The sequence below is a fragment of the Nerophis lumbriciformis genome, linkage group LG11 (genome assembly GCF_033978685.3).
Source record: "Nerophis lumbriciformis linkage group LG11, RoL_Nlum_v2.1, whole genome shotgun sequence".
Taxonomy (NCBI): domain Eukaryota; kingdom Metazoa; phylum Chordata; class Actinopteri; order Syngnathiformes; family Syngnathidae; genus Nerophis; species Nerophis lumbriciformis.
The window spans coordinates 2,807,777-2,835,659 of NC_084558.2; the positions used below are offsets into that span (position 1 = coordinate 2,807,777).

The window sequence follows — 27,883 nt, forward strand, 5'->3', positions numbered from 1 at the left end:
ATCCAGGGATAAGTTAAACTTGAATGCATGTAAAACATTTTTTTAACAATATTTGGTAACAGTTTTATCTGAAGTTTTAGCAGGCCATATTTTAATAATGGAATTTGCCAGTCGGAGTCTCCTCACTATACTGACGTTTAAAATAAAAAAAGCTTGTACGGTCAAAATAAATTGCATGATTAATGCGAGAATTCGGTGTGATTAATCATGAGTTAACGTGTTAATTTTGACAATAATTAAAACATATGTATGTAAAATTAAAAAAATATATAGATATATATTAAAAAAATTAAAAACTCATGATTCAACCAGCATCCCCAGTTTATAAACGTTTAGTACATAGTTTTAACAAACAACCTGAATAGGTCAACACATTTTAAATTGTCATTGTTTAAAAATTAAAAATAGGCAATATATTGAAACTTAAATGTAATTATGGGCCGCACCAATCATCACAAAATTGGATGTATTTTTAAGGACAAGGACGTGCAGAACATTTAATCAAGATTGGTTGAAAAACGTTAGCGGCCATTGGTGGTTTCCTATAGTCTAAATGCCCATTAGTGGATTTTCTACAGCAAATCCGGATGAGAGTAAAAACCCGTTTGAAAAAAATAAATAAGGGAGAAGTGTAAAAAACTAAAAAGGAAAACCTTTAATTAAGCAAGCTCACAGTTACAGGGTGTAATGTGGTTTTCAGGGGCTTACAATGGTGCTAAAAAGGATGACTTGTGATTGAAAGACTTTCGAAAATAACTTTCCTCTTGGGTCCGAGGTGTACCTGGCTTTGGCCTCGGGTGGGGAAATGAAACAAAATAACTGACGCAGTGATGACACAAAAAGACAACAATAACTTGAACAAAAGTATTTTTTAGACATGTACCACATGACGTATAAGGAAACTATAACATGTGAAGATAAAGCCCTCTCGGTCATGCAGTTCCCACCCCCACCCCAACCCCATTTACACACCACACTGCTTACCCATGCATTTGACTTCTACGCTACTACACCTTCACTTTTTCCAAAATATTAATGAAAATAATTATAACAAGTCTCACACACACGCACGCACATTCACTCACACTTTCAAAACCACTCAAGAGATTGGAGCCAAAGTGGAGGAGGAGAGCCAAAGTGGAAATGTACTAAAAAAAATAAAATAAAAAAGACCTGACGTGTGAAGTAAATGAGGGACTGCTGCGGTGATAGCATGAAGGTAACATGGACACGAGTGGTTACCCATAATGTCCCCGTCCATCAAGTGAAATGACACTACATATCCTCCACCCACTATTTCTTCAATGCAGTTAATCCACATACACACACACGTTCTTCCAGGACTCTGGGCAATCACTGCACAGCTTGTTCATTGGCAGTGCTACTCGAGTCCTGAGGCTTCATCACATCCGGGAGTTCAGGGGGGCTGGAGAAGGCCTCGATGTGCAGCTGCTCAAACATCTCATCTGGAGGGGAGAGGAGACCCGGTAAAAGATCTGATATATGTCAGGAGACAAGTCAAAGACCCACTATATTGTTCATTGATGTCGAAGCTCCGACTTGTCTACATGCATTATTACCAAACCCACTCGGCATCCATTCCCCACATCTGCAGTCCCACCAAGGTTTCTCATTGTTCCCATTGGGTTGAGTTTTTTCTTGCCCAAATGTGGGATTAGATCCAAGGATGTCGTTGTGGTTTGTGAAGCCCTTTGAGGCATTTGTATTGAAGGGCTATATAAATAAACTTTCATTGATTGATCGATTGATTGAAATATGACCGGACTACCATGCGGGTTTTAAGCAAGAAGCAAGAAGACTAGTCATATATCATTGATATGACAGGTGTGCTCTGCTGTTTTCAAGGAGCTACTGCTAAAATGCAAAGTCAAAGATCCTCTATACACAGGATGGCTATGCTGTTGTTCAAGGACCTACTGCAAAAAAGGCAAGTCAAATGTCCTCTATGAGACAGGATCGCTTGCTGTTTTTAAGAACCTTCTGCAGAATGAATCCTTTGTTTGACTGAGGTGCTCTTCTGTTTTTCTGAACCCGTTACAAAAAGGCAAGTCAAAGATCCTCAAATGACAGGACCGCTTTGTGCTGGGGGGGATCTTCTTCTAAAAAAAAAATGGCAAGTCAAACATCCTCTATATGCTATTTTTAAGGCCCTTGTGCATAAAGGCAAGTCAAAGATCATTGATATGACATAAGCGCTCTACTGTTTTTAAGGACCTACTGCAAAAAGGCCATTCAAAGATCCTCTGAATCAGAGGTTCTTAACCTTTTCGACCTCGGGGCCCAACTTTTCCACTACAGAGGGCCCCGGGACCTAATCAAATGTTAATGAATTAGTAATCTTACTCTTGATTTTAATGGTATTCAATAATTATATCTAACCTACTTACTGTTTAACAGGATAAACCTTGTCAAATGATATGAAAGTGTGTTAATGACAGATTATTATCAAGGCTAAGGTCGGGCTGATTACAAAAATAATCAAAGATTCTGCAAAAGAAGGAACTCATAAAAACTGATGAAAAATGAATGTACACACAATTACACTATGCTAAAATAAATAACTAAATTATTATTAATAATAATAATATATATGTTTATGCATCACAACTGAGTGCTGCTGCGATCCATATACACCACAGCTAAGAAAGATATTTTTTGGCGGCCCTCTAGGGCAGTGGTTCTCAAATGGGGGTACGCGTACCCCTGGGGGTACTTGAAGGTATGCCAAGGGGTACGTGAGATTTTTTTTTAAATATTCTAAAAATAGCAGCAATTCAAAAATCCTTTATAAATATATTTATTGAATAATACTTCAACTGAACATCAAATCAAGTAGGCTATTCCATTCATTACCATAAACCCAGAGTTTCCCCCATGCCATGATGGTTTGACCCTACCTGGCGGTGCCACACGGCACCAACTGTCAATCAACTATCCATGTAGAAAACAATGGAGGCTTGGTTAAAGAAATGCAACAATGCAATATTCAGTGTTGACAGCTAGATTTTTTGTGGACATGTTCCATAAATATTGATGTTAAAGATTTCTTTTTTTGTGAAGAAATGTTTAGAATTAAGTTGATGAATCCAGATGGATCTCTATTACAATCCCCAAAGAGGGCACTTTAAGTTGATGATTACTTCTATGTGTAGAAATCTTTATTTATAATTGAATCACTTGTTTATTTTTCAACAAGTTTTTAGTTATTTTTATATCTTTTTTTCCAAATAGTTCAAGAAAGACCACTACAAATGAGCAATATTTGCACTGTTATACAATTTAATAAAACAGAAACTGATGACATAGTGCTGTATTTTACTTCTTTATCTCTTTTTTTCAACCAAAAATGCTTTGCTCTGATTAGGGGGTACTTGAATTTAAAAAAATTCACAGGCGGTACATCACTGAAAAAAGGTTGAGAACCACTGCTCTAGGGGGTGCTCGGCCCTATGGTTAAGAAACACTGCTCTATATGAAAGGCCTGTTATGCTGTTTTCAAGGGCGTTTCTCTAAATGACAGAACATTATGCTGTTTTAAGAACAGACTACAAAAGGCAAGTCAAAGATGCTGAATATGACAGGAGCGCTCTGCAGTTGTAAGGACCCACTGCTGTATAGACATCTAAACTAGAATAGCACTTCTTTAAACCCAGTTTAAAAAGACAAGCCAAAGATCCTTTATGTGACATGAGCACTTTACATTAAAAGGACGCAGTACAAAAACGTTTGTGAAAGAGCTGAAGGTCTTGTCACAAGGCCTCAGCGTGCTTTACCACACTACATACAGATCAACAAGCAAGACAAGATTAACTTTGCCCTATTTACGCTTTTACTTTGGGTGTTTTGTTTGGTCACAATAACTTAATATACAGACGTAAGTTATGACATCCCTTATCAGGCATGTAAGGCAGAACTTTTTAGCACATAACTTTTTTACATTTGTGTGGCAAGCAATTTTTAATATTGCTTAACACTTTTATCATATAAAGCTAAAACTTTTTTTCTTCATACATGTCACTTAAGAATATATTTTCTGATAGTGACAGTTTGACTGTGGAACAGATTATTTATTTCAATTATTTACAATAGGTAGAATTGCTTAAAATATATATATTTTTAAAAAACAGCATCACACATATTGACCAAAGGAGCCTCCACAACAGCGCAGGGTGCACCATTTTGCACCCAACTAGTTTGCTGCCTAAACAAAGTAGACTGGAAGTCAGACCCCCCCCCCAACAAAAAAATTGCACATTTTCTTGTAAATACCACAATACCATTTTTTTTTTTTTTGTGGCGGTCCAAAATTTTTTGTGGCGTGTTGCTACAAATAAATGAATGTGTAGGAAACTCAGAGGCAAGTGAAAGTACCGTATTTTCCGCACTATAAGGCGCACCTAAAAACCACAAATTTTCTCAAAAGCTGACAGTGCGCCTTATAACCCGGTGCACTTTATATATGGATAAATATTAAGATTCATTTTCATAAAGTTTAGGTCTCGCAACTACGGTAAACAGCCGCCATCTTTTTTCCCCGTAGAAGAAGCGCGCGGTGCATGCTGGGATATGTGACGTTTCATTTCCATTTGTGTGTTTATGTAAAGACCCCAAAATGGCTCCTATTAAGTGTGTTGTCTGTCTAATTATAAATAATGCAGACGAGGCGTGTTAACTGAGTTCTCAACGTTTACTCACAGCATGCTAACTGCCAGCATACAACGCTTCTCAGGGCTACCGCGCATGCTCGTAACTATCGTTGCATGCTGGGTAGTGTAGTTGTTATATTTGCTAGCTCATAACAGCACATTGAGAGACACGCTTACGCGCTTAATTCAATACTCGCCGTCATTCCGGGTGGATTGACAAAAGACCTCCAGCCGCTAGATATTGGTGTCAACAGGGCATTCGAAGCTAGACTGCTAACTGCGTGGGAACAATGGATGACAGAAGGCGAACACACCTTCACTAAGACGAGGAGGCAGCGCCAGACGACGCCAACATCTGCCAGTGGATCGTAAATTTGCCCAACTTTTCACTTTGGACACCGAAGACGAAGGATTTACGAATGAAGAATAACTTCAGAAAGTGAGCGCTATGTTTATTTTGTGTGTTGTGACATTAACGTTCGAGCAACATTATGTTGCTATTGCTCTGCACTATTTTGAATTTTACTATGTTTGTGATTGCACATTTGCGTACATTTTGGGAGTGAACAGAGTTGTTAGAACGCTGGTTTTTAATATATTATTAAAGTTTGACTGACCTATCTGACTGTTTTTTTGACATTCCCTTTAGCGCAGCGTAGGCGCGGCTTATAGTCCGGGGCGGCTTATTGGTGGACAAAGTTATGAAATATGCCATTCATTGAAGGTGCGGCTAATAATCCGGTGCGCCTTATAGTGCGGAAAATACGGTAAATGGAGTGAGATTCCCCAGACTGGTTAAGCTAACATGTCAGCATTATCTCAACTTTTTGAGGGGTAGTTTGCAATCTCTACAAAATGTTTACTTGCCGTTGATTCGGAAAGCCAGACCAACTGTAGCTGGGGCTTGTGGTCTGGCGGTCTGGTTGGTAAATCCACTGTCACCCAGAGTTTTGCTGTCCTCTAGCAACTTGTCATCCTGTGAAATAACTGCTACATCAGCCACAGACTTCTAACAAATTCATTATTTTCAGTTAACTCACTTTGTAGAGCCGCTGGTCCTCGGGCGGTCTCTTAAGAATTCCCTCGACAATACGCTTTAGTTCATAGACTGTGGTGGACTCCTTGGCATCTGTGAAGATTGTGGTCTTGTGACGCCGGATCATTAAGAACACATCCTGGAAGAAAAAGCAGAAGGGTGAAAGGCGACAGGATGGAATATTCATGGGGATAGAGCCATAATCGGGATGTAAGAGGAAGGATTAAGGAGGTCCTGGGACACAGATGGACATTTTGTGTCATTTAGTTTTTCATTTTCAAGCTATGTATATGCAAGGTGGTAATTTATTTTCAAAATTGAGCTCTTTAGATTATTATTAGTCGAAACAGGCAACACTGCACACAAAATGTCCCCTTAAAATGCATTTTTAAAATCCCACATTTATCTTCAACTGTTACAATTAAAGCTGCAGCTATCGATTATTTTAGTAATCAAGTAATCTTACGGTTTGTTTGATTAATCGAGTAATCGGATAAGAAAACTTTATTTTCAATCCGTATTTTAGGGAAAATATTTCAAATAGGAATGTAATGATATGAAGATTTCACAGTTTCACAGTAATCGTGACCAAATTTATCACGGTTATCATTATTATAGTGGTATTGTTGAATGTGTACAAAAAGTACTTATAAACACACTAGAATCTTTTCACAAAGTTTTTTTTAGGTTACGCCTAACCCTATATAACTAAAATAAATTGACACACTATCAAAAAACAACACTAGTTTGCATGTTTTCTGTTTTTTTTAATGATTCACTGATAGTGTTTTAGTCATAGTATCACATCTGTTTTTATGGCTAAGCCTTTATCATTTCAAATATTGGTTTGTACTGTAGCACAGTAGCACTTTAAGATTTATTTCAATGAAAAGTGCGTAGAAAATAAAATCTGTTAATTATTATTTCCGGCAGTTGTTGTGGCATCCTACTCTGTCCAGCGGTCCTTGAACGCACCCGAAGAACACCTCATTCTTGTATTCTTCCAAGTATAGAACGATCGCTCTCTACTAAAAGAGCACAACTGAATATCTAAGTTGCTCAGGCAGAAATGTGCTTATAAAAGTAGTAACATATGTTTAGATTGGGGTATGTCATTTCTTAATGAGGAAAGACGTTAATATCTCTTGTATTTATGTTAGGATTTAGGCTAGCATGCTGGCTCGAGTCAATCCATGAGTTTGTCAAAGTGCAGTTACCATTCACGGTTTTTCGATGATTTTCATTTAAAATGGTAACACTAACCGTCAGGACTTTTACCGTGGTTATCATTATTACCGTTTACCTTTACATCCCTAAGTTGAAATAAAACATTTTCAGCTTACCATAACCTTCATTCTTTTTTAATAAATGCAAATCATCAAAATTGAAATTGCACTTTTTACATGTGTGCAATAATTAAACCCCCCCCCAAAATCTTTCTGTTTGCCGCGACTCAGATCACGGCAAATAGGGCCGTCTTAACCTGAGAGAAGACCCCGGGCCTAAGGGGGATATGCTAATTAGTTAATGAACACATCTACTTTGCGACAGGCGCATGCACATCTGTGTGAGTGTAATAGATCCGGGACACTGCCTGTGCTTTTAGCTCAGTAGTAGTACACTGGCCTTACACATCGACAACCTGGGTTCACGCTCGGAGCAGAAAGAAAAACAACGCAGCCGAGAGAGCTGAGCTGCTTGTGATTGACACCTATGAACACAAATCATTGCATTCCGCCGTCAAAATCGGGGGCCCCTGATTGGCTGGGGCCCCTGCGCTTGAGCCCAAGTCAGGGTTGCACGGCACGCACACACCAGCGGAGCGCTCTATTGCAGCAGGAAATGATGTCCATGTATTTAAAATTCCAGGAACTTCAAGTGGTCCAGATTTCAATAATGTATATTTGTTACACTAATGAAACGATTAATCAAAGCAATATACGTAATATAAATCAAAGCTTTTTTTTATCCAAATGAATCGATGAAACGTTGCAGCCCTAGATAGAATGCATTAGGTTAAGATTTTACGTCTACTTTTTTCCATTCAAAGCGTGCAGCTTAATTTCCAGTTCTGTTGCTTCATTTTTCACATGTATCTGATTTTTTAATGTCCACGTGAACAGTTCAATTCTGTATTTTTTTCAAACCCGACCCAGGTCTCTTTTTTAAGTAGATATAAACTGTATATGTATCTGACTGCAGTCTAAACATTCAGGTCATGTTCATCTGACCTATATGTCATCAAAAGGTGACAACACAATTATACACCAAAACAAACAGGAACAAATGTAAATGCTGGACAAAGAACCCGAAAACACTCAGTGGCGAAAAGATGATGCTTTAAAAGTGATTAAAACAAAGAACATTGTCAGCATGTTCCACCGCTCTGTCTCCTCGTCCACACACTCCCAAGCACAGATGCCGCAACAAGAAAATATCATTGTTAAAATGATTGCCCTCTTTCCTAATCTCCTACATGAAAGAATAATGGTTGACTCCGGTTGCACAAACTCTTTAAAGTTGCCATAAATGTGCAAGGACTGACTTCAACGGGAATCGGGGCAATGTTTGGCCCCCAGTGCGACATCATTTTCGTGCGCATGCGTACAGGTTTTACGGATGCATTTATTTCACATTAGACATACATAGAAGTAACATTTTTTGGTAAACCACATCAAAAGATTGGATTTAACAAGAATATTAAATGGGACTCAAACACTGCAGTGTGAACATAGTCTAAGTCGGGGGGCCAGCAACCCGCGGCTCTAGAAGCGCCTCCCTAGTGGCTCCCTGGACCTCTTTCAGAGATGTGTGAAAATGGAAAAAGATGAAGAAAAAATATATATTTTGGGTTTTAATACATTTTCTGTAGAACAAACATGACACATACTGTACCTTGCTAATTTACACTTTTCAACCGATTCAAACAATTCCACCTTCAACATATTCCACTCATCCTGGACATTCAAACTATTATTTTTCCAAGTTAAAATAAATTCCAGGAATTCCCAGAATTCCCGTTTTTTTCAAACCCTTTTTTTAAACTGTTTTTCAACCCACTTCAACCGTTCCACCGTCAAACCATTTCTCTTAATCAGGACCAAAAACAAAGTTGTTTTTTGAACTGGAAAAATTCCCGTTTTTCACGAAATTCCGAAATACCATTTCTCAATGAAAAATGTTACTACTTCAACAGTTCTCGACCAGTTTGAAAAATTCCAACACCAACCATTCAGAACATTCAATTTTTTAGCATTTTGAAAAAAAATCCCGCTTTTCCCGAAAAATGTCCATGAAATTCCCATTGAAAAGAATGGGACATTTTTCAAAGTTCGATAACTCCCACATTTTTTATCTGATTCAAACTGTTTCAACTTCAAAATAATCAGCCTGTTCAGGAATTGCGTGCTTCAGTTCAACAACTATAAAAAAAATTCCCGGATTTAATAGAATTCCCAGTTTTTGGGGACATTTTCCCCATTTAAAATGAATTATACATTTTTCAAACTTCCACTATTCCCAAATTTTTCAACCGATTCAAACCATTCCACTTTCAACACATTCAATTCATCCTGGAAATTCAATTTTCCACGTTCAACAAATTTCTAGGAATTCCTGCTTTTTTCTAACCTTATTTCCAACCTTTTTTAGTGCGATGAATCCTTTCACATTTTTCAACCCATTTCAGCCGTTCCACTGTCAAAACATTCCTCTTAGTCAGGACAAACAACCAAGTTGGTTTAAGAACTTGAAAAATTCCCGATTTTCCCAAAATTCCGTAATACCATTTTTTCTATTAAAAAACTGTTAGTACGTCAACATTTCATGACCGATTTAAACAATTCCAACACCAACCATTTCAGCTCATTCAGGAAATTCATGCTCCTAATCATTTTTTTTTTTTAAATCCCTCTTTTCCCAAAATCCCGAAATTTCCAGGAAGTTCCCATTGAAATGAGTAGGACATTTTTCCAAATTCCACAATTCCCATATTTTTCAACCTATTCAAACCATTCCAACATCAACACATTCCACTCATCCTAGACATTCAAACTAACACTTTCCCAAGTTCTAAACCAAATTCCGGTTTTCCTTGAAATTCTGTAACACTATTATAAATTAGAAATTACAAATTGTCACTACTATTACATTTCTTCACCGATTCAAACCATTGCAACACTAAACAATTCAGCTCATTTAGGACATTCATGCTATTTATCGCTTTCAAGAAATTCCCGCTTTTTCTGAAATTCCCAAATTACCAGGAAATTCCCAATGAAATGAGTAGAACATTTTTCCACAATCCCACATTTCTCAACCGATTCAATTAGTTCTAACACCAACATGTTCATCTAATGAATTTTATTACATGGCGCCATCTTGGAAGTATGCCAGCTGTTCCCCTGTCACAATGTTAATGTTAGAAAGCTAACGTTTTCTGCTAACATTTGAGCGAATTTTGTATATTTTAAACCTAATAATCATGGATTCCGTCAGTTCGTGCCATCCTATATGTATCCTAGCTGTTCCCCTGTTACCATGCTGATGTTAGCATGCTAACATTTTATTCTAGCATTTGAGCTAATTTTGTAAATGTTAAACCTAATAATCATGGATTCCGTCACTTTGTGCCATCTTATATGTATTCTAGCTGTTCCCCTGTTACCATGCTGATGTTAGCATGCTAACATTCTATGCTAGCATGTTAGCTAAATTCTTACTTTTTAACCTAATGGTCATGAATTCCGTTACTTGGTGCCAGCTTAAAAGCATGCTAGCCTTTCACCTGTTAGCATGCTAATATTAGTGTGCTAATATTAGTCTGCTAACGTTTTATGCTATAATTTTAGCAATTGGTTTACGTTTTAAATCTAATAATGGATTTTGTTACTTCGTGCCATACTAAAAGTATGCTAGCTATTCCACTGGTATCATACTACTGTTAGCATGCTAATAGTTTATGCTAGCATTTGAGCTAATGTTGTACTTTTTAACACAATAGTCATGGATTTACTTATTTAACCCTATCTTAAATGTATGCAAGCCTTTCACCTGTTAGAATGCTAACTTTAGCATGTTAATATTAGCACGCTAGCATTTTTTGCTAGCATATTAGCTAATTTTGTACAATTTAAACCTAATAATCATGGATTCCGTTACTTGGTGCCATCTTATAAGTAAGCTAATTGTTCCCCTGTTACTATGCTAATTTTGTACTTTTTAACCCGATAACCATGGATTCCGTTACTTGGTGCCATCTTAAAAGTATGCTAGCTGTTTCATTGTGACCATGCTAATGTTAACATGTTAATGTTTTATGCTAGCATTTTTACTTAGTTTTTTATTTTTCAACCCAATAAACATGTATTCGTTACTTACCTCCATCTTAGAAGTATGTGAGCAAGTTAATGTTTTATTTCTAGCATTTTAGCTAATATTGTACATTGTAAACCTAATAATCATGGATTTTTACTTGGTACCATGTTACAAGTATGCTAGCTGTTACCCTGTTAGCATGCTGAGTTGTTATGCATACATTTCAGCTAATGTCATAGCTAAAATATATAAATTATGTTACTTTGTAACCTCTTAAAGTATGTTAACTCTCCTAACTATACCGAGATTCATACTACATTTCAGTACAGTGTCTGCTCTTCACCTCTTAGAAGCATTCACGTCCCATCTTAAAACTCATTTGTATACGCTAGCCTTTAAAATAGACCCCCCCTTTTAGACCAGTTGATCTGCCGTTTCTTTTCTGCTCTGCCCCCCTCTCCTTCGTGGAGGGGGGGAGGGGGGGGCACAGGTTCGGTGGCCACGGATGAAGCGCTGCCTGTCCAAAGTCAGGACCCCAGGTGGACCGCTCGTCTGTGCATCGGTTGGGGACGTCTCTGCGCTGCTGACCTGTCTCCGCTCGGGATGGTCTCCTGCTGGCCCCACTATGGACTGGACTCTCACTATTATGTTAGATCCACTTTGGACTGGACTTTCACACTATTATGCTAGATCCACTCAACGTCCATTGCACCGGTCGCCCAGGGGGGGTGGGGTCCCCTCCAAGGTTTCTCATTGTCCCATTGGGTTGAGTTTTTCCTTGCCCTGATGTGGGATCTGAGCCGAGGATGTCGTTGTGGCTTGTGCAGCCCTTTGAGACACTCGTGATTTAGGGCTATATAAGTAAACATTGATTGATGATTGATTGATTCTATTTCAACTTTCAAACCATTTCTAAATTTCACTAGTATTTCAGTTTAGCGTAAGCTTTTCAATATTTTAACATTCAAACCATTTCAGCATTTAAACAATTTCAAAATTCAATCCATTTCTACATTCACCCTACATTCCATTAGCTTTTCAGTTCAGCGTCAGCTCTTTAACATTCAACCCATTTCAACATTCAAACTATTCTTACCTTCATACTAAATTCTATCAGCATTTCAGTTCAACTTCAGCATTGGAGCATTCACACGCAGTTCCTTCAGGAATTGCCTCATCTACTTAAATAATTGAGGGTTCAATGTAGGGCTATACTCGATATATCGCGGGTTTGTCTCTGTGCGATATAGAAAATTACTATATCGTGATATTCGAGTACATGTTCTCACACAGTTGCTTTTAGCTGCGGGCATTACACTGCAGGCGTTTCTCCCTCTTTCTTGTCTCTCCTTCTCACAGAGGCTTAAACATACGTCACGCGTGCAACATCACACGCCCTCCCCGAGCAGAGAGGTAGCTACATGGGTAACATTAGCTGTGATGCCAACGGTGCGTTGCGAGTGGTAATACGAGAGAAAGAAGGTGCGAATCTTGTAACAAAAGGAGGAAGAATTAATTCCGAAGAAAAACAGCACGGGGTGCATTGTCTGGCGGTGGTTTGGCTTCAAGCGGGAATATGTCGAACAATTATGCGGCAAAAGCGTTGCTACAAAAAGTAGCAGCACTGCTGATTTGTAGCATCATTTGAAAAGTCACCCGCTAGAGAATGAAGAGTGCTTGAAACTGCATGTCAACATCTTCGTTCCGTGCCACACCCACAAAATGCCAAAGCAACAATTTCCAGATCAACACCGTATGAAAAAAAAAAAAAAACAACAGAAGTAGATAACGTCCGCAGGAACCTACCACAGAACGAAGGACATATACTATTTGATTTCCTATTATGCAGCTCATTTTTATTTGACAGTTTTTGAAATATCTTGTGTGACATCATGCACAAAAGTGCACTTTATTTGTTTTTAACTATTGTAGTGGCGTTCTGTACAAAAAGTGCACTTTAATTTAGTGTTGTTTTGATATGTCATCTTAGTGACATCATGCACAAAAGTGCACTAATAGCTTGTTTTGAAAATGTCTCTGACAATCTTGCACTTTCTGTTTTGGAAATGACATGAATGTTTGTGCCACTGCTCAATAACTGTTTTATAAATACACTTTTGCTAAATTGACTTAGTTGTGATTTCCCTCTCTGCATGAAAGTTTAAAATTAGCATACAGTATATGAATGCAGTATGAACAAGAATGTTTTAATGTAGACACATAGAATCATCCTACTGGTGTGATTATATGCGTCAAGTGTTCATTCAAGGCTAAGGCAAAAATATTGCGATATATATCATGTATCGTGACATGGCCCAACAATATCGAGATATTAATAAAAGGCCATATCGCCCAGTCCTAGTTCAATGTGTAAGTTTTAAGTGTTTGCCTAAAATCATGTTTACAAATAAGGTCGTTGACTAGGTATGCAGAAGGTAGACTTTTTTCAGAGAATAAATAAGTAATGTGAATTAGGGCTGGGCGATATATCGATATACTCGATATATCGATATACTCGATACATCGCGGGTTTGTCTCTGTGCGATATAGAAAATGACTATATCGTGATATTCGAGTATACGTTCTCAGGCAGTTGCTTTTAGCTGCGGGGCATTAAACTGCATGCGTTTCTCACTCTTTCCTGTCTCTTCTTCTCACAGAGACTTAAAACAAGCGCACCTTCTTACATATGTCACATACTGTCACGTGAGCAACGTCACACGCTCCTGCGGAGCAGACAGCGACATGGTAACGTTAGCTGTGATGCTAACGGTGTGGTTTGAGTGGTAATACAAAAGAAAGAAGGTGCGAATCTGGTAACAAATGGAGGAATAATTAATTCCCCAGAAAAACAGCACGGGGTCCATCGTCTGGCAGTGGTTTGGCTTCAAGCGGGAATATGTCTTTACATGTCAACATCTCCTTTTGGTGCCACACCAACTAAATGGCGAAGCAACTATTTCCACATCAACACCGTAGGACATATACTATTTGATATGCAGCTAATTTTTATGTGACACTTATTGAAATATCTTGTGTGTCATCATGCACAAAAGTACACTTATAACTTGTTTTAAAAGGTCTCCGACAATCTTGCACTTTCTGTTTTGGAAATGACATGAATGTTTGTGCCACTGCTTAATAACTGTTTAATAAATACACTTTTGCTAAATTGACTTAGTTGGGATTTCCCTCTCTGCATGAAAGTTTAAAGGCCTACTGAAACCTACTACTACCGACCACGCAGTCTGATAGTTTATACATCAATGATGAAATCTTAACATTGCAACACATGCCAATACGGCCTGGTTAGCTTACTAAAGTGCAATTTTAAATTTCGCGCAAAATATCCTGCTGAAAACTTCTCGGTATGATGATGTCTGCACGTGACGTCACGGATTGTAGAGGACATTTTGGGACAGCATGGTGGCCAGCTATTAAGTCGTCTGTTTTCATCGCAAAATTCCACAGTATTCTGCACATCTGTGTTGGTGAATCTTTTGCAATTTGTTCAATGAACAATGGAGACAGCAAAGAAGAAAGCTGTAGGTGGGAAGCGGTGTATTGCGGCAGGTGTTGTGCTGGATAACACACCCACGCTGTAGAATGCACTCCTTGACTGGTGTGCCGGATAACACAGCCGGTGTTTCATTGTTTACATTCCCGGAAGATGACAGTCAAGCTTTACCATTGGCCTGTGGAGAACTGGGACAACAGAGACTCTTACCAGGAGGACTTTGAGTTGGATACGCAGACACGGTACCGTGAGTACGCATGCAACTGCGGCTTCCAAACATTTGATCGCTTGCCCGTACGTGCGTGCCGCTAAGTGCATGTAACGTACGTAACTTTGGGGACTTTGGGGAAATATATGTGCTGTATGAACTTTGGGGAGGTGAACGGTACTTTGGGCTGTGGGATTGAGTGTGTTGTGCAGGTGTTTGAGTTGTATTGGCGGGTTATATGGACGGGAGGGGGGAGGTGTTTGTTATGCAGGATTAATTTGTGGCATATTAAATATAAGCCTGGTTGTGTTGTGGCTAATAGAGTATATATATGACTTGTGTTTATTTACTGTTTTAGTCATTCCCAGCTGAATATCAGGTCCCACCCGCCTCTCACAGCATCTTCCCTATCTGAATCGCTCCCACTGCCCTCTAGTCCTTCACTCTCACTTTCCTCATCCACAAATCTTTCATCCTCGCTCAAATTAATGGGGAAATCGTCGCTTTCTCGGTCCGAATCGCTCTCGCTGCTGGTGGCCATGATTGTAAACAATGTGCAGATGTGAGGAGCTCCACAACCTGTGACGTCACGCTACTCGTCTGCTACTTCCGGTACAGGCAAGGCTTTTTTATCAGCGACCAAAAGTTGCGAACTTTATCGTCGATGTTCTCTACTAAATCCTTTCAGCAAAAATATGGCAATATCGCAAAATTATCAAGTATGACACATAGAATGGACCTGCTATCCCCGTTTAAATAAGAAAATCGCATTTCAGTAGGCCTTTAAAATGAGCATATATTAATGCAGTATGAAGAAGATGTTTAAATGTAGACACATAGAATCATCATACTGCTGTGATTATATGTATCAAGTGTTCATTCAAGGCTAAGGCAAAATATCGAGATATATATCGTGTATCGCGATGTGGCCTAAAACTATCGAGATATTATTAAAAGGCCATATCGCCCAGCCCTAGTTCATTGTGTAAGTTTTAAGTGTTTGTCTAAAATAATGTTTACAAATAAGGTTGTTGACTAGGTATGCAGAAGGTAGACTTTTTACAGAGAATAAATAAGTAATGTGAATGAATACATTCATACCCATGACAAATCTGCTTACCGGAAATTACGGTTTCTGGCATTATTCCAAACGCTAGCAACAGTGAGCTAATGGTGACAAGCAGCTGACGCAAAATGCAAACTTGAGTCCGACCGGGGAGGTGTTTCGCGGCTAAAAATACATTTTATGACAGCGAGAGTATAAAGTTAGTCTATTTCCCAAAGATGAGTGTCTAACTTGAGTGAAATGACATCACCCCCAAGGTTAGCCAGGCTAACTTACCTCGCTGTTGGTTGACGGGAAGGCGAAGCTAAGATAGCCAAACTTAGCACAAGCTCGCATTTAATTACTTATATGTCTGTTTTTATGTGCCGCTCGCGTCGTTGTTTGGACACTGACCACTGAAGGTTAACACCGGGAATCTATCTAGGGTACTAATATCACACAAAAGTGAGTAAAAACATGCACTTACCATCTCAAGCAATCAGCTAGCTAGCCCGATGCGCCAGCCCAGTAGTGCAGCAGAACCCCCCCAGACTGCGCCGGCGCGGCTTACGGCGATTGCGCAATTGAAATGAGCACGCTGTATTCACGAAAGACCAGTGCGCACGTCCACGTACGATTATTTTCAGAATTTGGCGCGAGCGCGCTTTGATGCGTCACTCAGGCAGACGACGGGATGATTGCTTGGTGGGCGCCACTGTCTTGGAAGACGCCCTCGCCTGTTGTGATTAATGCTGGATTATGGTCAGTGTGAAACGTCCTTTACTTACACACATACACTTAAAGTGGATATAAATGTGACTTAATCGAGGGCGGACACTTTAAGATAATATGTTTGCTACGTGACGTGTTGACTGTACGTTAACGTGCTAGCGCCACGGTCAATGTTTTTGAAAACGGCCACGGCTCAACGTTAGCTTTTGCGCGCTATTTTACTTATTCGGACAATTGTCAAGTTCTTCAACCGAAGCGTTGACATTGAATTCGGTGACGTATTGCTACATCATTGTTTTTTGCGCCAATATAAATACAACAGATGCTCGTATCAATATTCTGAACTTGTCAGTATCAGAAGTGCATGTAAACCAGTGGTCCCCAACCACCGGTCCGTGGATCGATTGGTACCCGGCCCACAAGAAATAAATTTTTTTTTTTTGTAAATCAACATAAAAAACACAAGATACACTTACAATTAGTGCACCAACCCCCCCAAAAAAACCTTCCCCATTTACAGTCATTCACACTCATTCGCACAAAAGGGTTGTTTCTTTCTGTTATTAATATTTCTGGTTCCTACATTATATATCAATACAGTCTGCAGGGATACAGTCCGTAAGCACGCATGATTGTATTTCTTTATGACAAAAACAAAACAAATTTTCAAGCGTTGACCGGTCCGCAGCTACAAAAAGGTTGGGGACCACTGATGTAAACAACCTGTCCAGCAGGATGGTTAGGTAGGGCAGTTTTTTTTTTCAACCTTTTCTGAGCCAAGGCACATTTTTTTCATTGAAAAAATTCTGAGGCACACCTCCAGCAGAAAACACAAAAAAATGAAACTCTGTAGCCGATATTGACAATACAAAGTCGTTCTCGCAATTGTTGGATATTAATTCAAACCATAACCAACTATAGCTCTAGTCTCAAATATAATATCACTATAGTTCTTGTCTCAAAGTAGGTGTACTGTCACGACCTGTCACATCACGCCGTAACTTATTTTGAGGTTTTTGGTGTTTTCCTGTGTGTAGTGTTTTAGTTATTGTCTTGCGCTCCTATTTTGGTGGCTTTTCCGCTTTTGTTGGTATTTTCCTGTCGCAGTTTCATGTCTTGAATGCTATGCCCCGCACCTGCTTTGTTTTCGCAATCGAGACTATTTAAGTTGTGCGGACGCAATCCTTCTTTGTGGGGACAATGTTGATTGTCATGTCATGTACGGATGTACTTTGTGGACGCTGTCTGCTCCACACGCTGTAAGTCTTCGCTGTTGTCCACCATTCTGTTTGTGTTTACTTTGCAGCCAGTTCAGTTTTAGTTTCGTTTTGCTTCAATGCCTTTTCTTAGCGGCACTTGCCTTTTGTTTATTTTTGGTGTAAGTGTTAGATACCTTTTTACCTACACGCTGCCTCCCACATATAGTGATCACGACAAACCATGTTCAAGCAATTAGCTACCTGCTGCCACCTACTGATATGGAAGAATATTACACGGTTACTCTGCCGAGCTCTAGACAGCACAGACACTCAACAACGGCACATTTGCGAATTATAATTACTGCTTTGCAAAAAATATTTTTAGCCCAATTAGGTGAAATTACATTATCACGGCACACGAGTGTGCCGCGGCACAGTGGTTGAAAAACACAGAGGTAGGGAATATACAAAGGACGTTAAGTGTACTTACTTAAACAGTTCTGTAATGGTGTAATGTAGTGGTTTTACACCAGATAACGACCAGAAGAAAAACGTTTTTTTGCTCCTGCAATGTATTATACTGTAGTGTTGCTACGGAGCACTTTCCCATCATGCCTTGCAGTGCTTATTAATGAGGTGTATTTGAAGCACCGTTGCCTCCTGGATGTCCCTCTCTGTGCCCTTTTTGATGATGTGCCGTCAATGTTAAGGTGTTTTTTCTGGTTAGTCATTGCATCTTAGTGATGATGCAATAAATAGTGGTCCCTTACAACAGTGTTTTTCAACCTTTTTTGAGCCAAGTCACAGTTTTTGCGTTGAAAAAATCCGGAGGCACACCACCAGCAGAAATCATTAAAAAACGAAACTCGGTTGACAGGAAAAAGTCGTCGTCGCAATTGTTGGATATGACTTTAAAACATAACCAACCACGCATCAATATAGCTCTTGTCTCAAAGTAGGTATACTGTCACGACCTGTCACATCAGGCCGTGACTTATTTTGAGGTTATTGCTGTTTTCCTGTGTGTAGTGTTTAAGTTCTGGCTTTTTCTGTTTTGTTGGTATTTTCTTGTAGCAGTTTCATGTCTTCCTTTGAGCGATATTTCCAGCATCTACTTTGTTTTAGCAATCAAGAATATTTCAGTTGTTTTTATCCTTCTTTGTGGGGACATTGTTGATTGTCATGTCATGTTCGGATGTACATTGTGGACGCCGTCTTTGCTCCACAATAAGTCTTTGCTGTCGTCCAGCATTCTGTTTTTTTTTTTTTACTTTGTAGCCAGTTCAGTTTTAGTTTTGTTCTGCATAGCCTTCCCTAAGCTTCAATGCCTTTTCTTAGGGGCACTCACCTTTTGTTTATTTTTGGTTTAAGCATTAGACACCTTTTTTACCTGCACGCTGCCTCCCGCTGTTTACGACATCTACAAAGCAATTAGCTACCGGCTGCCACCTACTGATATGGAAGAGTATTACACGGTTACTCTGCCGAGCTCTCGACAGCACCGACACTCAACAACAACACATCATTTGCAGACTATAATTACTGGTTTGCAAAAAATATTTTTAACCCATATAAGTGAAATTAGATAATATCCCATATCAAGTGTTACCATGTTTTTTTACTGGTGCATAAAGTCAACCGTGCATGAACATCACCTTGTTCAAACAACAAAATCAACACAGTGCATAAACTCACAACAAATTACACACCTGCAAACCAGTCAGCTGTTGCCGTATCCGTAATAAGCCGATAGGGAGAAGTTTGTATTTACACGATGAGTCGGGTGTGTCTTGACCTCCGCCGAACCCCTGAGGCCGACTCACCGAACCTCTAGGGTTCGATCAAGTGTTGCTTATAAGAAGTAGGCTGAAAGAAAATACACATCTCCCTTGCCCTAGTCAATTAAAGTGCTGTGCCGTTTACTGTGTTGTCAACTTGTCCAACATACTTGTTAATAAATATGACACTGGATGGAGCCAGTGTATCACCAGTGGTACTCAAACCACAGTTTGAGAATCAATGTTGTAATTAATTCTCTTTAATCATTGATTGTGTTTCCCAGGGTTTTTCTGCTCAGTAACATTTGTGTGTGTGTCGTCTGTGACAGATTACTGCCTGCAAAGAAAGCAGCTGAAGGATACAATGTCGGTGACAGTGGAGACAACAGTGTCCAGCGTACTCCCACTGCCAACCCACTTCGCCCAGGCCGAGCAATCCTTCTCCTTAAAAAAGCGCCGCCTGCCTTTCTCCTCCTCATCGACGTCCAATTTGTCCATATCATCCCCTGCTCACTTGGCGCACTGTCCTCAGATGCTACCACTGTCTAAAGAATGCCCTTTTGTGAGACATGTGTTCCCCCAGAAAATGACCCCCTGGACGCCGCTGTCCTCCTCTCTCAGCCAGTCGCCTCCCCCTGAGTCTGTGTATGACCCCAAAAAGCAGCAGTCATATTTTAATCAGTGCTTCACTACGTTGGGCATGCTTGGAAGGGGTTCTTTTGGTGAAGTCTTCAAGGTGAGGTTTGGTAGAAAATCTAGCATCGTCACAGCTGTCAGACACTAATGTTCTGTTTTGTTGTTTCAAGGTGCAAAGCCTTCAGGACGGATGCCAGTATGCTGTGAAACGCTCTGTCAATCGCTTCAGAGGCAGCAAAGACAGGAACCGCAGGGTAAAGGAGGCAAGGGACCACGAATGCCTCTGTCCACACCCTCACATCCTCAACTTGGTGGCAGCTTGGGAGGAGAGTGAACGGCTGTACATCCAGACAGAACTGTGTTGCAACAGTTTGCTGCTTCATGCTGAAAATCAGCCCCCCTGCCTGGGTAAGTGCCATAATGCAAAGTGATGTATAGGGTTGGCTGCTGGGCATCAAGCATCGGACATCTATCTTTATATCTTCATACACTGTGTGAAGGCGCTCCCCTAAGTCAATAGTCCTCTATTATGGAAAATAAACAAAACATTTTACACGTATCATTATCACTGGGGGGACACAGAATAAGCACAAGCAGGACTAGGCAAGCTAATTGTTAAACTAGCCGCTAAACTAGCTTGAAACAACACAAAAAATAAGTGCTTAGTTACAACAGAAAATAAGCAGCTATTAACAGCAAATTAACAGGTAGATTATTAAGAATCAGAAAGCGGATAATATAACAACTGTTGGGCACCTTTGTTACTGTTTAGCAGGAACGGCGAGGGACGGCGTGGCGAAGTTGGTAGAGTGGCCGTGCCAGCAATCGGAGGGTTGATGGTTACTGGGGTTCAATCCCCACCTTCTACCATCCTAGTCACGTCCGTTGTGTCCTTGGGCAAGACACTTCACCCCTTGCTCCCGATGGCTGCTGGTTAGCGCCTTGCATGGCAGCTCCCGCCATCAGTGTGTGAATGGGTGAATGTGGAAATACTGTCAAAACGCTTTGAGTACCTTGAAGGTAGAAAAGCGCTATACAAGTACAACCTAATCATCATAACTGCCAGGCATACCTATAAGAAGAAGACTAATTGATCCATAAATTGGTAGTGTTAATACCAAGAGTAGTATCGGTATATGATAAACACTGGAGTGATTAGATTGATATTTTTACTATCTCAAAATATTTTTGTTGTTGACATGTATAGCACCCCCGCTACCCAGAACGGGACAAGCGGTAGGAAATGGATGGATGGATGGATGTTTACAAATTTATGGATTAAAGCCTTAAACACAGGAAAACGTTGAGGGTCAAAAGCAAAGGATTTAAATGAGTATGGATTTGTGCTTACTGTGTACTATTGACTTTATTTTGCTCTATGAGTTGTATGGAATAAAATGGTGGCAGAGGGGTTAGTGCGTCTGCCTCACAATACGAAGGTCCTGAGTAGTCGTGAGTTCAATCCCGACCTCGGGATCTTTCTGTGTGGAGTTTGCATGTTCTCCCCGTGACTGCGTGGGTTCCCTCCGGGTACTCCGGCTTCCTCCCACCTCCAAAAACATGCACCTGGGGATAGGTTGATTGGCAACACTAAATTGGCCCTAGTGTGTGAATGTGAGTGTGAATGTTGTCTGTCTATCTGTGTTGGACCTGCGATGAGGTGGCGACTTGTCCAGGGTGTACCCCGCCTTCCGCCCGATTGTAGCTGAGATAGGCTCCAGCGCCCCCCGCGACCCCGAAGGGAATAAGCGGTAGAAAATGGATGGATGGAAAATAAAATAAGAAGCTAGTTTAAAATCGTGTTGATATTAGGGCTAGACAACAAATCAAATTTTAATCTGGATTATGGCTTCTCACAATTAAGAAAATATAATAATCGAATAAAAAAATGAATGGGCCGTGCAACATGCATGCAAATTTCAGGTCATGTGACGGTAAAACAGATGAGGAGCGAATTAGTGAAAAAAAGAGCATGTGTACGAGAAGTTTGAGATCTCACCATGTTTGGTATTTTTTATTTGACACAGCGCTAGTATGCCTAACCAATAATCACTGAACTCAACAAAAATATTAGTCATATGTTTTCCGTGTTCACATGACTGCAAATGGAGTCACATAATTGGCCAATAAAACTTAATCCGCTGATAAACGCAAAATAATATCAGGGAATTTGACATAAAAGTGAGTAAAATGTTTTCATTGTGATGAGAACAAACATTTGTTTGGGAAAATAATGTTTCCGGTAGCGCTCATTTAACCCCGACACACTCAACTGCCCCGTCCTTTTAAAAAAAATTAAGTGAAGCTTTTGTGAAAGTACTCTTGTGGAAATAAACTTCATGACATTTACATACTAGTTTAAAGAATTGATGCAGTATTTATACACTGGTTGAAAACAGCCTCGTAAGAAATTCATAGTAAATTCTTGACCCTGCCTATTAAAATAATTGAAATGAGGAACTGGAATCATAACCGGAATCGGTTATGGTAATATGGTTTTGCCTTGAATAATCTACTCTTTCATCAACAATATTAAAATAAAGCAGCATTATTTTTTGATTATTAATCTTTTTTATTTTTTCAAATATAATCGTTTTTATTATTGAGAAGCAGTATTAATTAAGTGTGTCCCGATCTGATATTGATATCTGATTTTCGTCTGAAATCAACAAAAAAACAGTATCGAATGATACCAGCTTGCATCTAAAATCTCCGCTATAAACTCCGATACGAGCAGTCCTGCAGTGCAATTAACATATAAATGTTACACAAAGTTGGTGTTATCCTGTATTTTTGTCGTCATTTACAAAATGTAAACATGGTAGGCTATAGGCTACAAGGAGTTACAGCTATTACTGCCTATTAAAATAATCTGAGCTGGAATTGAAATGAGGAACTGGAATCATAACCGGAATCGTCCAAATTTAAACAATGCCCAACCCTAGTTATGTGCAGCATAAATTATATTTATACACTTATGTTGATGCTCCTCGAATTGGGGGCTGGGTATTTAATCTAAATTTTAATACATTTAATTCGACAATTTGATAACATTGCAACCGGTCACCCTGGAAGTGGGGTCCCTGACTCCCTACATCTGCCATCCCTTCTCAAGGATTATTCTTTTTCACCACCTGGGTTTTTTTTCTTTTCCTTGCCCAGGTGTGGGTGTAGAACAGGGGATGACTTTGTGAATCCCTTTGAGGCACTTGTGATTAAGGGCTGTATAAATAATGTTTGATTGATTGATTGACTGGCTGACTGTCGGCATATGCTTGTCAACATGACCGAAACTAGCCATGACTTGCACATTGACTACAGCAGTGGTTCTTAACCTTGTTGGAGGTACCAAACCCCAGCAGTTTCATATGTGCATTCACCGAACCCTTCTTTCGTGAAAAATACAATGTTTTTTGTTGTTGTTTTTTTTTCAAATTCAAGACAAAGTTATATGTTTTTGGTAACACTTTAGTATGGGGAACATATTCTAAGTAACAAAGACTTAATTTAGAGTTATTTGGACACTAAGGGAACATATTCTAAGTAATAAAGACTTAATTTAGAGTTATTTGGTTAGGGTTATAATAAGGCCATGCCGAATAAGGCATTAATAAGTACTTAACAATGACTAGTTAAGAGCCAATATATTACTAATGTGCATGTTAATAAGCAACTAATTAATGGTGAATATGTTCCCCATTCTAAAGTGTTACCATGTTTTTTTTACTGGTGCATAAAATGAACCGTGCATGAACATCACCTTGTTCAAACAACAAAACCAACACAGTGCATAAACTCACAACAAATTACACACCTGCAAATCAGTCAGCTGTTGTCGTATCCGTAAAACGCCGATAGGGGGAAGTTTGTATTTACACGATGAGTCGGGTGTGTTTTGACCTCCGCCGAACCCCTGAGGCTGACTCACCGAACCCCTAGGGTTCGATCGAACCCAGGTTAAAAACCACTGGACTAGAGACTTTGGCCAGAGACATAAGTAGAACGAGCAATGATAAATTATTATTTTGACTACGATAGTTTGTTGACATCAATTTTTCTTCATATAGACAGGTTGTTGACATAAGCAGGACCGACTTATGCGGGTTCCGATGTATGTACCGTAAATGCTTAAATGTAACGTTTTCTATAATCGGCAGGTGCATGGTCTCGGGGTCAAAAAACATTGTGTCTGTCGGAAACCTCCTGATGTAGTCATTTTGAACGCTACAAGATAAAATTCATCTTTCAAATTGTCGCCTGTGTTGGTTTAAATTGATCTTTATGTCCTCTTGTTTGACACAGATGAGAACACAGCATGGTCCTACTTGTGTGACCTTCTCTCAGCGCTGGACCACCTGCACTCTCACGGTTTTGTTCATCTAGACCTCAAGCCTGCCAACGTCCTCATCACGGACTCGGGGCGTCTCAAGTTGGGGGACTTTGGGCTTCTGCTGGAAGTCAAGGGGAACGGCTCAGATCGATTGTCGGAGAAGGCGAGAGAAGTCGACCAAGGAGGAGATCCCAGGTACATGGCGCCTGAGCTGCTGCGGGATGAGTATGGACCTGCTGCAGATGTTTTCAGGTACAACAGCCGTCAATGACTAAAAATTAAATCCTACTTTTGTTAAATTAATGTTTTCCTAACGTCGCTGTAACACACTCTTTTAGTTTGGGTGTTTCCATTCTGGAGCTCGCATGCAATGTTGAGGTTCCCAATGGTGGCGAGGGCTGGCAGCAACTCAGACAAGGGCGCCTCCCTCAGGTCACAAAGGGTAAGTGTATTTTTGAGAACTGATATTAGAAATGGGCAAGACTTTGTAAAATATAGCATGTATTGCTGTAGCTAAGGATGTAATAATGTGAAAATGTCATATCACTGTTACAGGTAAAATTGCAAACATCAATTATGCAACATGACTAGCTTTAAAATATAAAAATATTTCCTTAAATATTTTTCAAGCTGCTGCATCTAAATTCCTCAGGTGCTCCTCACACACTTTTGTCATTTGGTACCACAATCCAACAAAAGATGACCTGAGACCCCCAAATTGTATCACTTCTGCCGAGTACATCATGTTTATTTATATCTGCATGGTTTTGTAGCAAAAAATCCTATCCTCTAACTCTCACATCTGCTTTTGGCGCAGTGGAAGAGTGGCCGTGCGTGACCCGAGGGTCCCTGGTTCAATCCCCACCTAGTACCAACCTCGTCATGTCTGTTGTGTCCTGAGCAAGACACTTCACCCTTGCTCCTGATGGGTGCTGGTTAGCGCCTTGCATGGCAGCTCCCTCCATCAGTGTGTGAATGTGTGTGTGAATGGGTAAATGTGGAAGTAGTGTCAAAGCGCTTTGAGTACCTTGAAGGTAGAAAAGCGCTATACAAGTACAACCCATTTATCATTTAATTTATCATTTGGTTCATAGGTATTGTACATAACCCATCATATTCAACAATTTTAAAAACTATATGGCATAATGTTTGTTATCAGATGTGAACCAAGTTTGTGCCGTAAGCTCGGTTGGAAGCTGAAATGCCTAAATCAAGTGTAATCCGGAGTTGATCCAGATTCAAAATGTTCATCACATTCAGTAAATCTGAACAGCTGACATGGGCATCTACATCAACTATATGATTTGCCTGAGAAGCTGGACAGGACATTAAAAAAAAAAAAAAAAAAAAAGTTCATCACATAGAGTTGTAGTTCATTATTACATTTAGTTCCATTTGTACGTGCAGAGCTTTCAGCAGACCTCCAGAGTGTTCTCCAGATGATGCTAGCTCCGGAACCTTCTGACAGGCCTACGGTGTCTCAGCTTCTCGCCCTCCCCTCAGTGAGGAAACGCAGGTGGAAGAGACGCCTTTATCTGACGTTTGTCGAAACCGTGCAGAATTTGGGGCTTTTCTGCCAGGTAATTTGTCATCACAGTCTCTTAGTATGATTAGATTTGTCCTTTAATTGTCTCTTTTTGTTTGGTTGTAGCTGCTGATAAACTTTGGCCGAAGACTTTTCTTCTCCCTACATTTGCCGTTCCTCTTCGGGTGGAGCAAGCCGGCGCCCTGCACTCCTCCCAAAGAGCATTGGGACAAGGAGGTAATGCTGCTCCTCAGCGCTGCCCACTCCGACAGCTCAGATGACGACGCCGTGTTCCCGATAGAACCCGTAGGACCGGAGCTTTCCCCCACATTTTCACACAGGTGAGGCGGTCCACACCTCGTTTTTTTCTTCTTCTTTGTGCCAAGATTAGTTTGTTGAACTCATCACAATTTTCCTCCTGCAGGATGAAAAGCACGTCCACTCTTCTCCCCCGTTTCCCAGGACTTGATCATCTAAGTCCACCCCAGACCCCGAGTCGCCTGAGTCCCTTTGAGTGGGCTCACTGTAACGGTGCACACACCAGCATCCAATCCACTGACTGCCACACAATGACGCCTTCTTACAGCCCCTGTCTCTCAGAGACGCACATTTCCTCCAGGCAGAACAGACGTTCCTCACAAAGGCGAGATCGCAAGTGGATCTGCTCAGAAGACGATACGTCACGAGCCAGCTTTAAACCAAAGAACCTTCTCTGTTTCTTTGAGGAAACCAACACGGAGGGACAGCCGTGACTTCTAAAGACTTTCTGTGCTTAGGGAGTGCAATTGGACCTATTAAGTTCACTTCTTGCTGCTTCTTTTAGGAAATCTTTCTTTTTTTTCTTCTTAAAAGCATGCTTTGTGTTTCTATGAGTGCAATAACACACTAGTCCAGATGTGTTTCATGAGTGATATTTGAGTTCACGTCTAAAAAAATAAACTGTTGTTAATGTTAAGCAAACTTGGACACATGTTGGATGTGTTAATTAAAAAACGTTGTTTAGCTACAGATTTGGGTGTAAAAATCTTTCCCAGTTGGTGGCAGCAAAAAGGAGCTAACGCCTTAATAATAGCTACTGTATAGAACAAGGCCATTATTTGCTTACTTAAAACTTGCCGTGAACTGCCTTCACAAACATTAGTATTTCCGGTCAGCTTGCAAACTAAACACACTGTCTCAGGCCATACATTTTTAAAATATTACTCATTTCGTCATTTTTCACCAAGAACCACATCAGAAAACACTTGGCTCTCCAAGTGCTAACATTAAAATACAGTAGGGTAGAAGGCCTAAATATTTCTTAAAAACAAGGCAGATGTTTATTTAACAAGTATATATTTAATATTTTGACATCCGTAACATTACACACAGCTTGGACAGTAACTCTGTTTGAATATAGGAAAATAAAACACTACTTAAATAACGAATCAAATAAAAGTAAAATAAATGTGAAAATACAGTTTTTTAAATGAAAATGTACCTACAGCGTAGAAGGCCTAAATATTTCTTAAAAACAAGGCAGAGGTTTATTTAACAAGCATATATTTAATATTTAGACATAACGTTACACGGTTTGAACAGTAACTGTTTGAATATAGGAAAATAAAACACCACTTAAATAATGAATCACATACAAGTAAAATAAGCATTGTACTAAAATAAATATAAAAATACAGTTTTTACATGAAAATGTACCTAAAAGCACAGGTATATAGTATTTGTTTGGTTCTTTGGCGTACCACTAGTAGTACCACAGTTTGAGAATCATCATATATCATTAATTTTTACACGGAGTATAAAAGTATAAGGTTGAGTCACAATTCTTTCGTCCTCTGATACGGTGGTATTTTTGTACGAACTCAGATAATGAACTTAAATGTTTTTAAGACTACTT

At 39.7% G+C, this 27,883-nt stretch overlaps 2 protein-coding genes across 3 annotated transcripts; one reads left to right on the forward strand and one right to left on the reverse strand.

The window, feature by feature from the left end:
- Positions 1 to 640: 640 nt before the first annotated feature.
- LOC133610996 (elongin-B-like) lies at positions 641 to 16,440 on the reverse strand. Of its 2 annotated transcripts, none has more exons than XM_061967819.1 (4): positions 16,277 to 16,440; positions 5,708 to 5,842; positions 5,535 to 5,643; positions 641 to 1,466 (listed from the first exon to the last, which is right to left on the reverse strand). In XM_061967819.1, the coding sequence occupies exons 1-4, from the start codon at positions 16,277 to 16,279 to the stop codon at positions 1,354 to 1,356; spliced, it is 360 nt and encodes a 119-aa protein (XP_061823803.1). In that variant the 5' UTR covers positions 16,280 to 16,440; the 3' UTR covers positions 641 to 1,353. The 2 variants fall into 2 exon arrangements, with proteins under 2 accessions (XP_061823803.1, XP_061823802.1); XM_061967818.1 differs by lacking the exon at positions 16,277 to 16,440 and adding an exon at positions 16,087 to 16,161.
- On the forward strand, positions 16,395 to 26,949 carry pkmyt1 (protein kinase, membrane associated tyrosine/threonine 1). The gene is made up of 8 exons (XM_061967816.1): positions 16,395 to 16,551; positions 19,828 to 20,234; positions 20,305 to 20,542; positions 24,437 to 24,716; positions 24,803 to 24,906; positions 25,872 to 26,044; positions 26,116 to 26,330; positions 26,414 to 26,949. The coding sequence occupies exons 1-8, from the start codon at positions 16,539 to 16,541 to the stop codon at positions 26,739 to 26,741; spliced, it is 1,758 nt and encodes a 585-aa protein (XP_061823800.1). The 5' UTR covers positions 16,395 to 16,538; the 3' UTR covers positions 26,742 to 26,949.
- The last annotated feature ends 934 nt before the right edge of the window (positions 26,950 to 27,883 follow it).